This window comes from Argiope bruennichi, chromosome X2 (genome assembly GCF_947563725.1).
Source record: "Argiope bruennichi chromosome X2, qqArgBrue1.1, whole genome shotgun sequence".
Classification (NCBI taxonomy): Eukaryota; Metazoa; Arthropoda; class Arachnida; order Araneae; family Araneidae; genus Argiope; species Argiope bruennichi.
The window spans coordinates 5,077,839-5,096,230 of NC_079163.1; the positions used below are offsets into that span (position 1 = coordinate 5,077,839).

Genomic DNA, 18,392 nt, shown 5'->3' on the forward strand with positions numbered 1-18,392 from the left:
TTACTTATTAAACTTACTTATTGTAAAATATAATAAACCAGCTCCTAGTGATAGTAGTTCCTAATAGCTAATCCTGCTTTTTTAATATATCTTATCAAGCCTTTTTTTATTATATGATACAAATATAATTATCTTCATTTGTTACTGTGACTTCCAAATTCATGAGAAATTGCAAACATGTTCTTAACCATTACAATTTTTGATAATTTGGCATATACTGAAACTGGGTGCAATTTTTATCAATATATTCATTTCGTAAAATGCAGCAGCACCTCGAGAAATGTACTGTTGCATTTACGAGGGTGGAACTTTAATAATGGTAACTATTTATTTACATGGGATACAGAAGTGATTCATGTCACGATTCCTTCAATATAGTCGCCAACATTGCGTACAACCTTTTTCCAACGATGTGGAAATCGCAGAACACTTGTAGCAGCGCCTGTTCTGTTGATAGTTCGAATGGACCGGTCTACTGCCGCAAGAATCTCTGGAACAGTTTTGAAGCGAATGCCACGAAGTGGTTCCTTCATCTTTGGAATTACGTCAAAGTTATAAGGACTTACTTAGATCTGGGGAGTATGGTGGATGGTAACGTACTTCCCAGCCCCATCGATCGTGCAAATCATCCACAACTTGCGCTGCATGCGGCCGAGCATTGTCATGCAAAATGATAGGGATGTTCTGCAGAAAGTGTCGCCGTTTTTTTCTCAGAGCTGGTTTGAGATGGTTCTCCAAAAATGAGCAGTAATACTGCGCATTGACGTTCTGCTGTAGGGGAACGGTATACGTTAGGAAGACACCATGAGAGTCGTACGCGAGAATCAGCATAACTTTCACATTGCTGGGGTTCTGAAGAAATTTCGAACTTCGTGGTGACCCATAATGACAACATTCGTTTAATTGGCGTTTCAGTTTTGGCTGGTACGATCTGGCCCAAGTCTCATCCAGCATAATAATACGGCGTAAAAACGCCTCTCCTTCGCGCTTATAGCACTCCAGATGGGTTCGAGCAGCTTTGTATCGTAGCCATTCCTGCATTTTCGTCAAATGATGTGGAACCCATCGTGAAGCAATTTTTCTCTTGCTCAGGTGTTCTTTCAGAATGTGCAGCACAGTCGTAGGCGCAAATCCTGTCTGTCGGGCCAGCTCTCGAATGGTCTGGCATCAATCATTGCCCATTAGTGCGGCAACAGCACGCACTTCTGCTTCGCTGACACTAGGACACCAGGAAGACAATGCATGTCTGCCACATTTTGGCGTCCTTCAATGAAGGCTTTTACCCATCTTGCAACAGTTCTGTAAGTTAAAGCAGATTCCCCGCAAGCCTCTTGAAGCCCTAGATGACATTGTCGTGCTGTACGACATCTGGCGCATTCAATTTTTATCCAACTTCTTTGTTCTTGTTTTGAAAATATCCTGACAACACTTACTTTAGACCGCCAGCTAATACACGGATCACTTCTTCGCGTCACTGCATGTACGTGACGTAGGAAGGACGAGTCTTTTTTCTGAGAAGTAAGGTAGATATATAGCTAACGTGTGGCACACGACATTTTTTGGTTTTGTTGCGTGGTGTTTTTACAGCAGTGTTGCCACTATTAAAGTTCCAACCCTCGTATATTAATGATTTCTGTTCATATTAATATTGCTTTCTTACAAAAACAGATGCATATTCTCCAGATCTATTTTTAAATATTGTATGCAAACTGTAATTACTGCCATGCATTACTGGCAAAAACAATATTTTCTGTCATGAAAAATGTTGATGACTATGATACCAAAATGTTTGTACCTAACAATGCCCGGAACTCAGCTATCCTTGCTGTATGCGCAATAAATCTCGTAATAGAAAAAAAAATTACTAATAAGGGGGAAAAAAATCTCAAAAATTTCTTAGAGAATTTTCCCAAAAAGTTTTTTACGCCCTGAAAAGGTGGCATGTTATATACATCAGGTAGACCAGTGTCTCCTTCCAGAGCCTCCATTTGTGGCAACCTTGCTTTTCCGTGTAAAGCATAAGATTATCTGATTTTTACTTTTTTGATGAAATACGAGTTCTATCATGGAGAGCAATTTCGTTTCTTATGTTGGCAGCCTTTACCCTGTGATTTTCAACTGATGTTCAATGGTATAGCAAGCAGGGTGTTAAAAAATAAGTGAATTTATCTACTTTTCCGAACTGAATGTGATGATTTGGCGAAAGAATATTATTTTTCATTAGTGTCATTTACTCTTGCTAAGCCCACTCATAATGATTAAAGGGGTGAAAATATATTCTTGGGCTATGCCACTGTTAGCGTGCATTAAACATTTCTTTTGAAAATCAGCTGATACAAATGTATCACTAAGAATAAATCATTTGAATTTCACTTTTTATCCTGTTTTATCACTCCTAATGGGATGTCTTGATTTAAAACACATGTTTATTAAATAGTTAATGCCAATCCATTTTAAAAGCGATACTTTAGATGCCTTCTTTTTTAAGACTAAGTTCTAATCATCAAAGAAGACTGAATTGCGTTGCAATCGGAGGAGATTACTTTGAAGCAGATGCAATAAATGGATACCTTTTGTTTTTCTACAATTCCTGGTATTTTTTGGTCACTGTTATATAAAACTGCAAAAGCATAACTTGTTTCTTTATATTTCTACTGACTTAGGCGAAATTTAAAAGATTTTTGATATATTTCTCTTAACAAATCATATCGGGAAACATAATATACATTTCAGGATAGCAAATGATTGGTCAAAAATACAATATGTATTTTGGAAACTTTTAACCCTGATATAGATTTATGTAGATTGCAAAATATGAAATAAAGACTTAGCACTTATGAAGCAAATTGTTCTTCACATTAATATTAGAGCAAATATGAGAATAAATATTAATAAAAAGGAATTTGCTAACTAAATAACGCTATAATACTTTTAAGATAAAAACGTTATAATAATAATAAATAAACTAAAATAAAATTAAAAAAACGTTATAATACTTTTATTTAGTAGCTTGCGGTAAATATGTATTTACTAAATACTAACATTTAATGTAACATTGATAATTTTCAAAAAACGTTCAATATTTTTAAGTCAAAGAGTAGGAAGACAAAGAAATTTGTTTTTGAAAGATGCTTTCAGGTTGATGATAATACATCTGAAGAATAAATAGTTTGTGCATACTTCTTATCTTTTTTCTATGGATTGCACTGATTTACTGTTTGTTTATGGATTTTTGCATTAATTTTGTAAAACTTATTTGAGTGTGAGTGAATCTTTTAATTTTTTATTGCAAATTCCATGGCTGAAAATTTTAAGATGGTGATTGAAAAAAAAATGGGAGGTAGGAGATTGAAACCTTCGTTATAACGATAATGAACCTCATTCAATCACCAATGTTTCATCATGTGAATTTGAAGTATGTCTGAAATTCCTGTCTGATTGGGTTATTATTGAATGACCTAAACTTACCAAAATTCGATATGTTTCTTTAGGTAATTACTGAATTCTTTTTTGTCATTGTTTATTTCAAATCTGAGAATGTAGAAAAGCATTCAAAAAAGAAAGGTAAAATGTTTGTTAAGAGTTAATCAAATCAAAAGCAAAATAAATAAATGAAAATCATTTTATTTATTTTTATTTAAAAGAAAGAATTCATCCAAGCATTCATGAATACAGCTAGCCTTGAAACCTCATTCAATGGTATTTCATAAATTTTTATTTGTTTATTTATTATTATTTTTCTTATTCAAAGGGAAAAGTGAAAATTATAAATATGAATGGACCCTCATATCTCATCCAGAAGGTGATGAAACTGGCACAATGCAAGATCAAAATACAAAGAATCTGAAACTCTCAAAGGTAATTAAATTATAAATTGTGACAAGTACTCTTAACCATATCTGCAACATAGTCCATTAATTGAATTTCACTGATTGCTGTAGGCAACTAGATCTCTCTAAGATTTCGACAATATATTAAAGCGCAAAAATTTTTCTTCCATTTTGTCCGTGTTCTATATGTGTTTGGTTAAATTACTCCAACCTGTTGTGTGCATACCCATTTTAATCAAATAGAAAATGAAAGTGATGGTTATTGTTTCCTGGTACCATCCAATAGATACCCAACCAATATAAAAATCCAGACACCAAGACCAAATCGTATAGAGAAATAGTCATTCCAACGGTTATGGCTAAGTACTTTTTTGTAAATTTGAGTATAAGGGTAAATAATATTGATCTCCCAGGGTAATTTAGATTTTGATACATCTGAATTCTAATAATTCTTGTTAATCTTGAATTGAGAGAACTGTGTGCCGTAAAAGTCCATTAAAAGACAATTCTATTTTACTATCTAAGCATTGAGCTAACGAGCAAGCGATTTTTTTATTACTATTATTATAGTTGATGAGCTAAAAGTGAATGCAATTTTGATTTCATTGAAAAAAATATTATAATTTTGATGCAGAAATTTCATTTTGTATTTGTAGATGAATTTTTTTTCTTCTGTTAGTTAAATTATTGTTCAGTTCTGATTGGCAAGTTGGTACACAGTATGGGTAGAGGACTCCCCATTTGAAGGAAATAAATCATTTCATTCTTGAGCATTCCACCAGTGTGCATATATTTTTGTACTGAATTTTTCGTGAGTAAATCTGACATACAATTCTGAAATATGACTGGTTGCCTAAAAGTCGCTGTAGATGGGCTGGTTTCTTGTGGCGTTGGTTAATATATTTGCAAAAAAAAAAGAAAAAAGGAAGAGGTTTTACATAATTGAAGCTTATTCGAAATTCAATAAGTGAAAATAATGGGTTTTTTTTTTTCTCCTGAGAATTAAATTTTACTTTACATTGGTTTTAGTTAAAAGAGTAGAATAATTTTTTAAATAAAGTTAAGATCATATTGTAGAATAATTAAAGAGAATAAAATAAAGTGATATCGTTCTGAAGATATTAGAAACATCCGAAAAACGTCAAGGAAATTTCTTAAAAAACATTGGAAATGTCAGGGGAAAGTCACGGAAAGAAATGCTGGCCACCCTGTTTAATCATTTGTTTGGAATATTATTACATATTATATCCTTTTAATTGAATTATGTATAGTAACTTAGTTGAATTGTTTTAATGTGTAACGGGCACGAAGAAAGATTGTTTCCTTTCGGAACTTTCAATTATTTAATGAATTTTAGAATTGTATTTGATGTATGAAGAAGAAAATACGAATAAATTTTCTTGACATTGTATCCTGTATTTACCTCTGTCATAATTAATTCCTCTTATTTTTTTTTTCTCCCTGCCTTTTTCTTGGTAATTAGTTGATCCTCCTAAAAAGTCACAAATGATACAATTGATATATTTTCTTCTCAAATGCATGACGACGATCTTCCTCTTGAAATTCTTATTATTTTGAAAAAATGGAATTGATATTATTTTATATATAGAAAATCTCGAGTATGAATTCTTTTTCTCATGGTTCTGTGCTATCATTAGGAATTTCTTGATTTTTGTTCAATCTAATCTTCAATAAATAACTATAAGCTTGCAATCTTTAAATGTCTTTCAGTTTTTCTGTTGTAAAATATGTGTTTTTTGAGTTTTTATTTCATTGAAAGCATTTGAATTTTATCTTGTTCCCTTCCGTACTTTATCTGAACTGTTATTGTTCATTGGGACTTGTTTTTCCATGTGCGAAGTAATTTTATTTTATTTATTAATTTCATTAATTATTTTTAATTATTTATAATTTTATTTATCTAAGACAATATTTCATTAAATTCATGTTCGGGAGATACTTTTAATTATTTTCCTTTAAGGCTGTTACATACTTTTTCCTGATAAGATGCCTGATTTGTTTTTAAAATTTTTTTTTTCTAGTTAAGGGCAGGATTGTACACATTTAAAGTTTCTGTAACATCAGGAAATGCTTTTGGTGAAGCCATGGTTAATGTTACTGTTTTACCTCGTAAGTACCTATGTTTTTGTTTTTACCTTCTAGCTTTATGCACATGATTTTCTATTTTTCATTGTTGTTTCTTGTGTACATTAGTTGCACAATTGATCTTTTCTTCTGATTTTTAATCACCCTAATACGTTATAATCTCATTAAGAGAGAGAGGGTATAATTCTTAGACGTCGATATTTGATCTTTGGCATTTTATTATTGCTGAAAAAGAAGTGACATGATAATAGCTCACTAGTTAACCAGATAATATCTCAATGACCAAAGAAAAAAATCTTAATGTTGATGCATTTTTTGCATTATCCTTTTTCAAAAAAATTGAAATGAGACAGTATGAATTCAGGTGTTTGAATAGCTGTCAAAATCCCTAGACTTTGCTTTATTTTACCATAAGAAATTTGTACCTCAGACCTGCGAGTTTGGAAAAGCGTATTAGGATATTAATTAATTTATACCCTAATTACCTTTATAATTAAATTTAGGTTTATGTGAAGGGTTGGAAGCTTGGTGCAAAGTACCAGAGATATGGCCATATTCTTCTAATTTTGGTTTTCTTTTGATTTACAGAATTTAGAAATTATGTATGTCGAATTTTATCCTACATAAGCTGATTTCGGATTTAGACTGCCACAATCCTGATTTTGGATTTAGTTTCTGTGAAATGTGCTGTGATGTTCTTGTGAAGAATATATTGGAAAGTTACACAATATTTCTCCTGATTTTTGAATGAATTATAAACTTTTTCCACTTAGTCTTGGTTTACTATTCACTAAAATTACCATGGTTCATATTTTGTTAAATGTTTAGTAGGTAGACCATAAGTAATATGTTTAAAAATGCGTATATTTATTGTGATTTTCTTGAAGAATTTTATGTGTAAAAACTACTATACAAATGGAGGTATATGCATTATAAATAGTACATTCTTTTTATTGCTTCTTTTTGTGCGTGTACTGTTTTACTTACTTGTGTCATGTATGAATTAAAGCAGTTTTATCTCTTAACTTATGCTGCATGAACATCTATTGACACTGCCATTTTTCTTGATATTTATCAAAATCTTCTCTGTAGAACTATTACCTCTAAATATGTGTTTTCCTAAACTGTGGGTTGAAAATCAATTAGGATGCTAGAAAACTTGTTTAATTCATTTTTCCTTTTTCGATGTACATATCTGAAAAGCAGTAAAACATATGGATAAAATGTCGTTAAAATCACTAAGTAATAATCGTAAATGAAATTTCTTTTATTCATTATAAATTAGTGCAGCCGATTTCTTATTTATTTTACAGTTAGAAGGTCACTACTTTGTTTTTAATGACAAAATTAATTCTATAAATTGTCAGTCTGAAAAGTGGTTGCAGAAGAGTTTAGGAAGTCCTTTTTAATTCATATATAATTGCATAGTATAATTATTATAGTTAATTTCTTTTTATAAAACTGATTATCTGATGATTATTATCAAATGTTTTATGATGAATATCATTTGTAATCTCTTGGAGGTAGCTAATGTCTTCCTTTCATTGTATTTGCCTCATATAATAAAATTTTTTATATGTTATTGTGGTGATATAATATTTTCTCTGTTTATTTTTTCCACTTTTCGATATGCTTTAATGCAGAAACATGTCTTTTCATTTAGCTGAAAGAGAAAATAAACCTCCTGTTGCTATTATTCAGCCATCGAATGTCACTATAAAACTTCCAAATAAAGATACCGTTCTTGACGGCTCATGTAAGTATGAAAGTGATAAAATTATATTACATAGTAATATGGATCGTGATTTAAAGAAACATGTTCAGCCAAATGTAACCATATTTGATGTATAGACTATTTCGATCATGGTTTATGATTTTCTCTAAAAAAGATATAGTTTGCAATTTTTGCCATGAATTGTAATATTAGGCTGAACATGTGATTGGCCAAGTTATTTAACCAAAAGAGCCATAGAAATCATCATTATTTCCATTAACATTTTTATTTTGATATTTTTGAGACACAGTGGTTGAATGAATTTGCATCGCTTAGTGAGGCATTGCTGCCTACAATCTAACATATTTATACAAAATTGAACTTTATCTCGCATCGAACAATGTGTTCATCAATTTCTACAACATTTTATAGATGAGATGATAATAAACCCTTCGTTTCCTTGCAGTTCCTTTTCTCATTCTTTGTAATTTTTGGTTGCGAGGCCACTTGAAGAGCATGTTTACAGTGAAAATGGTGATAACTTAGTCACCTTTAAAGGATGGCGCAACATTGCAGGTTTTGACCAATAGTACAGAAAGTGTCATTGATCTGTTAATTAAAATTTGTTGCCAAAGTAAGATATGTAATTTAAATTGTGATTTTCATAATTCTTTTGACTGGATGATTAAGCCTACTACGGGATATTCTAGTTTGTGTGAAAGAGGGGTGTTTTTTACATTAATCAATATATAGTGGTCGATCTATGCGAAATTTGGTTGCTTTTGTTCGAACATATTTTTAGAATCGAACTCCAAACATTTTTTTACGGTCACTGTGTACTATTATAATTAAACATAATAGCTATTTATACATTATGTAATTCACTTAGTATATTGAACTGTATCTTATACATACATGTTTGTCATGTTTCTAACATTTACATACTCGTTGCAATATTTCGATTTTTATGTATTTTTTTTCAGTTAGTACTGATGATGATAAAATTGTAAGATATCAGTGGGAAGTTTTAGAAATGCCCATAGGGTATACTGTGAACCTTAATGAAACGCCAACTTTACAGTTGAAAAATTTGATTCCTGGTCTTTATCGTTTTAAGTAAGTTCATTTTCTTATTTTATTGTTTAATTAACCTGTATTGCTCAGTTCATCAAAAGTTGATGTTCAGAAACATGTATGTATGTATAATGTTAGTAAATGGTTTTTGCACTGTAGTGTCTTGAAAGAAATTAGTCATTGATAAAAGGCCATAATCCCATTTGTTGTTAACTTGAGTGATTAAAGAAGAAACTTAAATTTATTTTCGGTATTATTGTTACCGAATCTGAATCGTGATCATTAGAAAGGAATGTGGTGCAAATTCATCTCTAAAAATATGAAGCGAAACGCCGTTTTAACTCTTCAGAAAGGAGGTTTCTCGTTTTCGGGATTGACTTTGGGTCGAAACTGAAGAAAATGTAAGACAGTTAAAGATCGTTATTACATCTCAAGAGTCATGTTAGTTTTTTTTTTTTTTAATTTAAATTTAACTGGGTAGAAAAATTTCTTTTATGAGCATGGTTAAAATGGAATAATTACACACTCACACACAAAAAAAGTTCTTTTTCTAAAAATTTGGTTCACGTTTTAAATGAAATCAAACATGTATCATTTTAATTTAGGCTTTGTCATTTTTCGTATAAAATCATAATCTGGTCACTTAAGATTTTTTGGCATGAAATTTAATCAAAATGTCTTCTGAAGCTGGTTTTTCATTAGTAGGAAGATACTACTGAGAAAATAAACAAATGCTGGATTAAAAAGACAAGATCAGTACCGTGTCTTAAATTGCAGACATCAAAACTTCTCAGCCAATCTCTTTTTGACTAGTCTTCTGTGTTGATGGATGTTGTGTTGAAATGCGCTGCATATTTTGTTGACGACTATTCACCATTATTTTCAGTTCCTTGGTTTTAATTTTTTTTCGAACATTGAAGATTAGAATATGTTGCTTTACGTGCCTAATGCATAATGCACATTTTTACTCCATTTCACACTAACGCAGCATTACTTTCTTTGACATCAGTCCCTGCTTGACTAACATTTGTGATGCTTCTCACTTTTTTATCATAAAATATACTTGATCCATATTGTTCTAATGTAACTTATTATTTAAATGTCCCTATTTCAGTGTTATAGGAAATCCACTTGTCATCAACAGTTATGAAATTTATCAGATGCACTTTTGAAAAATCTCATTGTTAGAATAAATCTTAGACGGAGGTGAGATATTTTAAATCGACATAAGACAGGTGTTTCTTTAGCATCATAATTTCTAAATCGAAAACGTTTGAACAGCTTTGGGCCATTATGAGAATTGCTTCATGTTTCGTAAACAATACCGTTCTTTTAGCATCAAGTTTCACAGTCCTTTTGATCTGACACTTGACAAATGCTGCTGGTTTTTTTCGTTACTCTTTATTCATTTTAAAGAAGCAATAATTTCTCATTAAATAAGAAAAATGAAAACTTAAAAAATTTACCTGTGTACTTGATATTTGTACCTTTCAGATTCTATTTCTTCATTTAAAAATGTTGGGCATAATTTTATAATCGACAGTGTAACTGTTTTGAATTCTGTTTCTTGGAAGTTTTACTGTGAAATCAAGATATGATTGTAATATTTGTTAAATCTGTATTTAGCTGGCATGAACTCGCCAATATTTTTTTTCTTCTTTGATTTAAAGTTTATTCATGTATAATATGAAATAAACTTCTTTAATTTATATAAAGGAACTGTTAGGCTGTAACCACATAGAAAATGAATGTGCTTTTATTAGTTGTTAAAATTTCTGTTGATCAATTAGCTACTTATTTTGCCATGAATCTAAAAAAAAAAAAAAAAAAAAAAAAAAATTACAATCGTTTGAAAACTTTATGCTGTCTTTAATATTGAATTTTTATTTTTCACAGATTGAATGTAACCGATTCCAAAGGGGCTTGGAATTTTACTTTTGCTAATGTGACTGTTCAAAAGGGTAAGCAGGATGAATTTCTATTTTTATAAGTATTTTTAGTAAAATCTAATTCTACAAGAGCGCCTAAATATGAGATTGCATCCAACATAAGTTTATACTTTTGTTTAATCAGTTGAATCAGTTGCAGATTCAATATTCCACATTTATTTTAAATTTCTTGAAGCTTGTCTCTTTCATCTTCTAGTCTGAATAAGAGTGTGATGCAGAATTTCTGATGAAGTTTAACCTTATCATTTCCTATGAACATCATTTCAATTGTCTTATATTAATAGAATTAACAAACCTGATGTGTTAGCTAAACAGTGTGGCAGGCGAAAGAAATTAAATATTTTATTCAAATACATCCGATATAAAAAGTGAACCACTGCATTGTTTTTGCTCTTTTGTTTGATAATGAAAAGGAATAAAAATACTACTTGTAGATTTTCTTTCTAATCAGAAGATTGAGTAAAAAATCTAAAAGCAAAAATTTAGATTCGATTTTTTTAAAAAAATAAGTTATTTCACTTTGAAATAAAAGCTGTGTTGCTGTCTTTCATTTTTGATTCTCATCTTTTAAAGCTCTATTCATTCTATATGATTTTTAAAGTTGGATATTCACGAATTAAAAAGTATATTTCATCATGATTATTATATGATGTCAGAATATATAAAAAGATTGAACATATTTTAATAAAACAAAATCAGTAAATGGTCTTCATTTCATTTATTCTTATCTATACAGTATTGTATTTTTGATCATAACTCCTTAGTTGAATTGTATTTTCTGACCTATTATTTTATCTTCTTATTTGCTATCTTTAATCTTCTCTTCAGCAAAAAATTCATTCCTGTATTCCAAACTAGAGTTGTAAATCTGGAAGGAATCTTTTGTACTTTCTTCAACTCCTGAAACTATCCCTTACCTTACTTGCTATTTTGCTTTTTCCCCCTGTTTGAGTTATGATTGGAGAAGGGTGGCATGCTTGTTGAGGAGGTTAATGAAATAAACTGCTAATAATTTCCTCTATCAAAAAATTTTAAAATATTATATATAAATAATTCTTCAGATCATCACCAAAATTTTAAGGAGCATATCGTCAACACTGCACTGTATAATAACAATGCAATGATAATGTTGTTTCATAAATCAATATACAGGTAGTCTACTGACTGTGGACATCCAACACTTTCTTTAATATCTAATTCCAAACTCTCCTAAATTTTCTTAATGACTGTTAAGTCGGATGAATTTGGTGGTACTGTGAATTCAAATTTATATTCTGTGGGCTAGTCTCAAACACTTCTATTACAATAAGTTGTGCTGTTATTTTCTTGGTAGATAGGTTAGTTCATTTGAATCTTTATACATCAAAGGTCTACTTGTTAGTTCATTTGAATCTTTATACATCAAAGGTCTACTTACGATCAGTGAGAGCTTGCCTATTAGACAGGAGACCTGCAGCACCCCTCGAAATTATTTGTAAAAATTACAATTTTGCTTGTTTATTGCTAATATATTTGAAATCAGCTGGAATATATAGCAATTGTTAGATTAAAGCTTAATTGACAATTCAATCTGTTTATTTAAGTGATCTGGTGCATGAAATTTAAATATATTCCAAAGAAAGTTAATATTTTTTGGTTTCGGAAATCAAATTTCACTCGCAGCTTTCGGCAAGTTGAAACAGATATCGAAATTGATGGTATATTTAGACGAAAGATAAATGTTTTAGTTGCAGATGATGAAACCCTTCTAGTTAATTGGGAGGACTTGTATCGATCTGTAGCTTATAGCTTACTCGAAAATGAGAGATTAATTATGTATTGATTGAGCACCATTTAATAATTTGCAAGTAAATTTGAATAACGCACGAGTAACTATTGAAGTGACTAATAAATCTGAACTTGAAAGAAAAGCAATCAGTTTAATTCGAGCAATGACTGATGATATAAATGATGGCATGGCAATATTTAAATGTGGCTATTTATAAACGGCATTTTGGAAATAGTTAAGAAAAAACTAAAGTTTCTCAATGTTGGGTATCGAAATATTATATTGAAGGAAAATTGATATATTGCTCGATGAGAAACTGTTGAAATATTTGAAAATAATAATTGCTTTGAAATTAATGCGATTGCATAAAATGAGGTTTCAAGAGATCGAATGTCAACTTGTGTCTTATGTTTGTCAAGATTAATATGGTAAACATAAAAGACGCTTTACTATTTGTTAAAGACTAATGCGTTTCACCCTTTTAAATATAAAGATATTAAATCAGATGATACATTAAATTTGATTTCAAACAACTTTAGTTACTTGATATCAAAATATGAATGAAAATAACAAGCGAAAGGCTTCATAAAACGATTGATTACAATGAAAATTTTAAATATCAAACCAATCTAACACCTGGATTTTTTTAAATGGAATATAACAAAAAACGGATTTCAGATTTATGACAAAATTGAGTTTTTTTTCTGATAATGAAATATAATAAAGTATAGAAACATTTAAAATTCTGATACAGAATTGGACTGTTTGCAAAAAGAATTAACATTTGACAAAATTCTAACTAAATTTACAGATTGTGAATGGCCGAGGAAAAGAATTACCAATTTTAAAAATTTATTTTTAAGATTTTGTGCATTTGCTATCTATTCACTGTAACTCATAAACGATTAGAGATATGATAGTATACTGCAGTGTTTTATTTTTCACAAGGCATATTCTATCGTATTTTCGTTTCGCGTATTCAATCAGAACCACGCTACATTTAATATACAATTCAATAAACATTTTGCCTTGTTAAAAAAAAAAAAAAAAAAAAAACGCATTATTTTTTACAGTAAGCCATATTACTATTATTTTAATTTAATACTTATAATTTAAACCATTATTCGTGTCAAAATGCATATTTCTTAGTAGTTCTCAGTTTGGAAGAAATTTATTGAAAAGTACCATACCTCTATATTTAAGTACCGTTACAATTATTCATTTCATCAATATTATTGTGCTATTGATTTCAAACCTCAAATGTAATTATTTAGAAAGTAGAAAATTAATTTACATATTAGTATGTTACAATTTTCATAATGAACAAATTTCAACCTTAAACGAATTGTTACCTTTTCCTCATTTTCATGTAACTTCCTTTCAGCTTCTACCCTATGTTTAGGGGTAGCTTTCTTTCTTTTTATTAATTTCATGTTTGAATTCAAAATCCTCTGATGTACTATTCTATTCATTTACTTTCAAAATTCTTATAAATCTTCAGCTTCGTTGTATTACCAGCTATTTCTGAATTAAAATATTTTCTTTTGTATTATATAACTAAATTAGTGATGGTTTTGTAGAAGTTGTGACATGATGTGTTATGCTTTTTGTGTAATTTTCTCTTTGCTTATCATAAATGTTATTAAGAGTTACATTGAAAATTATTTCTATATGCACCTTAACATTCATTTTGTTCAAATAATTTATTCAATTTATTTAAAATAGTATTTCTTTTTTCCAATTATACGCTTTTTGATAGTTACAATGTTTTTTTTTTTTTTTTTTTTTTTAATGCTTTCAGAAACTGACTACCCACCTACAGCTAATGCAAAATCGGAAGTTGTTATTTATTTGCCACAAAATGAAGTGACTTTAAATGGGAATCTTAGTACAGATGATAAAGGTATAAAAAGTTGGGAATGGAAGAAAAGTCCTGACACAGATAAAGCTGTTGATATGGAAGTAAGAAAAGGTTTTATTGATTCCACTATTTAAAATGTATTTACAGTACTTCAGACTAGAACACTCATAAAAGAGTGGATTTTTAATAGACTGATGGATTTTTTTCAGGCAATTATAAATCTGTTTAAAATTCTGAAAAATGTAGTTTATGTATGGCTTATCTCTACAATTTCAAGATGTATAATGATAGAATTCTTTCAAGAGTAAATGATGTATGAAAAAAAGTCTTAAGCTTTTTTTGCCAATTTTTTTCTTAACTTTAAATATTTTTTTTAATTTTTTAGGGAACAAATGGACCATATTTACATCTTTCTCAGCTTGAAGTAGGTGTTTACAAATTTATCTTGAAAGTGACTGACACGGCTGATCAAACATCTACTACTGAGGTTCATTTGTTCGTTAAACCTGAAAGTAATACTCCACCTGTAGCCAATGCTGGGAAAGATCAAAAAATTACGTTACCACTTCAAGGTCCTGTAATTTTAAATGGCACTGCTAGCAAAGACAATATTAAAATCACCCAGTGGAAATGGGAACAAATCTCGTAGGTTTAATTAATTTCTCTTTTTGTAATTATTGGTCAAACTTTATTTCATTCATATTATATTATTTAAAAATACAATCAAACATTATTTAACTGTTGCTTTATTTTTTTCATCAATATTCTTAATTTTAAGTAAATTATGATAATCTATCACTCCATTTAATATTTTAAACTCTGTGTCCACTGTTATATGGATTTTTGACATCTGGCCAATACACATATGAAAGTCTTATGCTCTTTTATGTGTGTATTGTAGTCTCAGTTATTAAAACGCATTTTTTTTTCTTTCTTTTCGATGTGTAGAATTTTGCCTAGTGGAATATTGTACATCTCAGTGTAAATGTGTGTAGAGAATTATTTGCATATTTACATTTTTTAAAAAGTCATGAATAGCCCAGAGTACAAATTTTTTGTTAAGACACCATGATTACTTCGAGAGATATCAGAAAATTTCTGTTAAGGGATTGTTTCCATATTTAGAAATATAAAATGTAGATATTCTCTAGACGTCGGTTATTGTACTTTTTTGTTACTTTTTGAAAACGTCTGTTAAGTTACAGTCTACGTATTAAAACCGACTTCTAAAATCGGCTACTTCATGCATGACAAAATACTGAATGAAAGCTTCTAGAAGTTTGATTCTTTTCCTCCAAGAAATATGCAAGAATATTGAAAGTTTTGCTTAAATTGCATCTGAGCATTATCGTCATTACCTTGATAGTAGCAAATGGGAAAGATTTGTTGTATGAGCGAAAAAATAAAATTTAATATACTTGTTTATTGTTTAAAAGAAATATTAGTTCTAGTGTTAAAGTTAAATCTTACTTACAGATTAAATGGACAAATTAATTTTTTTTTTTTTTTTTTTTTTTTTTTGCGCTTCATACTTGCTCTATTCTTTATCAATATATATTTTTCCTATCATCATTTGTTTATTACTCATAAATGGACATGAAATGCTGCACCACTTTATTTTACGATCATATAAAAAATTTTGTATTTCATTCATTGGTAAATGTGATTCAGTTTTCTTCCATGTGACTTCAGCAGCTTGGTTTTTTATACAAATACTTTTTGATAGCGAAAATTTCGTTATATGAAGACGCATATACAGGATATATACAGAACGCAAATCGTAGAACATCTAAGTTTTCATTAATTTATTATTTATTACATGTTTTGCTGCTTCTGATATGAAAAGGAATTTGAAAGCAGTGTAATTATAAGAACAGTTATTTATAATTATAGAAATAATTATATATATGTGTGGGAGCGAAGGTGTCCATCCTTCGAAAAAATCATTACGAAACGGTGTCTAGGGTTAAATATAAGTTCTATTATACATATTTACAGCTTTCGGTACATTTTACAACGTAGGCACCTCATCGTGCTGCCACGGTCCACAGCCATTTTCTCCGAAGAGTCCAGCCCCCGCACGCTCTAGTCTCATTCCATCTACTAGCGTTAGGGTTCTCACTGGCGCCGCCTGCGCCATCACGTGGAGACTCACCTGCTTCCACAGCTCGGCCATCCTTCGTGACCACCGGCCTCGGTGGTCCACAGTGACATCACCATGCATGGAATACAAGAATTCTGAAAAAGAGAGGGGGAAAAAACACAAAACAGTACTTTGCCTAATATAAGTTACATACAGTTTTGAATATGCAGTCGACAGATTATGTTTAGGCGTTACTGCCCCATCTCTTCGTGCGATCTGCTGCCGTTGAAGTGAGATTGGGACCCTCATGGTTTCCAACTTTGCTAACATCATAACGATTATGGGGTTTGATAGCTACCACTTCATAGGGACCATAGAATGTGGCTCTCAGTTTGAGACCAGTTCCATACTGTGTCCTCTGAATAGCCAGGTCACCTTTCTTGTATGTATGAGCTTTTTTTCTTTTCTTATTATACACCCTCTTGTTCTCTTCTTGGATCTGCAGGATGTTGTCCTTCGCTTCATCTCAAAGCATTTCACGACGGTTCATGAGGTTATTGGTGTACTCCTCTTCCAGGATTTCGAGGATTCGTTGCTCATCCTTGGTCTTCATTTCCACACCGTCAGCAAATTGAACGTAGAAAATTTTGTGCTTCTTGAAGTCGTAGAGTTCATGGTCTTTAGCACAGCACCTATCCATTTAAACCATTTGATTGGATCTTCAATTGATAGTTTGGAGAGAATAGGGATCAAGGTTTCGGGCGTCCTTTCTATTTATCCATTTCCTCTGGGTATACCTGTTGTAATGCTTAAATGTTCGATTTTCTTTTTTACAATATTCTTCAAATTCACTAGACATAAATGTGGAACCTTTATCCATAATGATCCAAGATGGGTTTCCATAACGTTTGCTGTTGATTTAATTTTTGTATTGTTTCTATAGCTGATATACTTAACCGGGTAAAACCACACAAATTTAGGGAATGCATTTACCACAGTGAAAATATGCTTGTAATTCTTATTAGTGGAAGGTAATGGTCCGATAAAACTTATGATATGTTGCAAGCGGAACATTCTCTTTAGGAATGGGGTTTTAAAACCCTTCTCCTTTTTCCCCTTTTTTTCTGTTTATTAAAATACATTCAACACAATTAGACACTACTTCCTCAACACATTTTCTAATTTTAGGGAAGAAGTAAGTCTCTTTTACTAAATTTTCAGTTTTTCCTATAGCACAATGTCCTAATTCGTGACATTGTTTGACAATTTCTACTTGCATAGCTCTAGGGACTACTAATTTTTCTCTATCCTTTTCAATTTTATAGAGTATGTTATTTTTAAGTGGATAATTTTCCACTTTACCTGATTCAAGGAGTTCCTTAATAGTTTTGATATATTTTAACTGAGCAGCCACAATTTTTGGTGTTACTTCATCTCAATCGAGCATGGTTACTGGGTAACGACTTAATGCATCGACATGACGCATTTGAGTCCCTGAACGATGGACAACTTCATACTCGAATTCCTCAAGAGTAAGAGCCCATCTAGCAATTTTGGGGGGTTATTTCTTTTTTACCCATGGTTTTTTGGAATGCCTAACAGTCTGTGACAATTTTGAGTTTGTTTCCTAATAGATAACTGCGAAATTTTTTTAATGCCTGAATTATTGCTTGGACCTCCAATTCGTAGCTGGAATACTTTTCCTCTTGAACCTCTATTCCTTTTTTGCGGCTCATAAAATGTACAGGATGAAGCTTCCCGTCATCCGTTTCCTGCAATAAAATTGCACCATATCCAAATTTGGATGCATCAGTGTGCAATTCCCTTTTTGCTCCCTGTTTAAAAATATGAAGTACTGGTTTAGTAGAAAGAATGTCCTTGAGGTTTTTAAAGGCTTGTTTTTATTCTTTGCCAAATTTAAAATCACTATTATTGCACAGCAAGTCACTTAAGGGTTTTGCTATACTAGCATAGCCCTGAATGAATTTTCTGAGACAACCTGTAAGC

General features: G+C 30.7%; 1 protein-coding gene across 3 annotated transcripts in view; it reads left to right on the plus strand.

Moving 5' to 3' along the window:
- The window catches only part of LOC129960131 (dyslexia-associated protein KIAA0319-like protein), a 100,405-nt gene that overhangs the window by 32,704 nt on the left and 49,309 nt on the right, over positions 1-18,392 (plus strand). For all 3 annotated transcript variants that reach the window (XM_056073288.1, XM_056073287.1, XM_056073289.1), the window contains exons 7-13: positions 3,752-3,858; positions 5,873-5,960; positions 7,600-7,692; positions 8,634-8,766; positions 10,621-10,685; positions 14,243-14,403; positions 14,688-14,947. In XM_056073288.1, the coding sequence (XP_055929263.1) occupies positions 3,752-3,858; positions 5,873-5,960; positions 7,600-7,692; positions 8,634-8,766; positions 10,621-10,685; positions 14,243-14,403; positions 14,688-14,947 (907 nt within the window). The remainder of the gene's footprint in view (positions 1-3,751; positions 3,859-5,872; positions 5,961-7,599; positions 7,693-8,633; positions 8,767-10,620; positions 10,686-14,242; positions 14,404-14,687; positions 14,948-18,392) is intronic.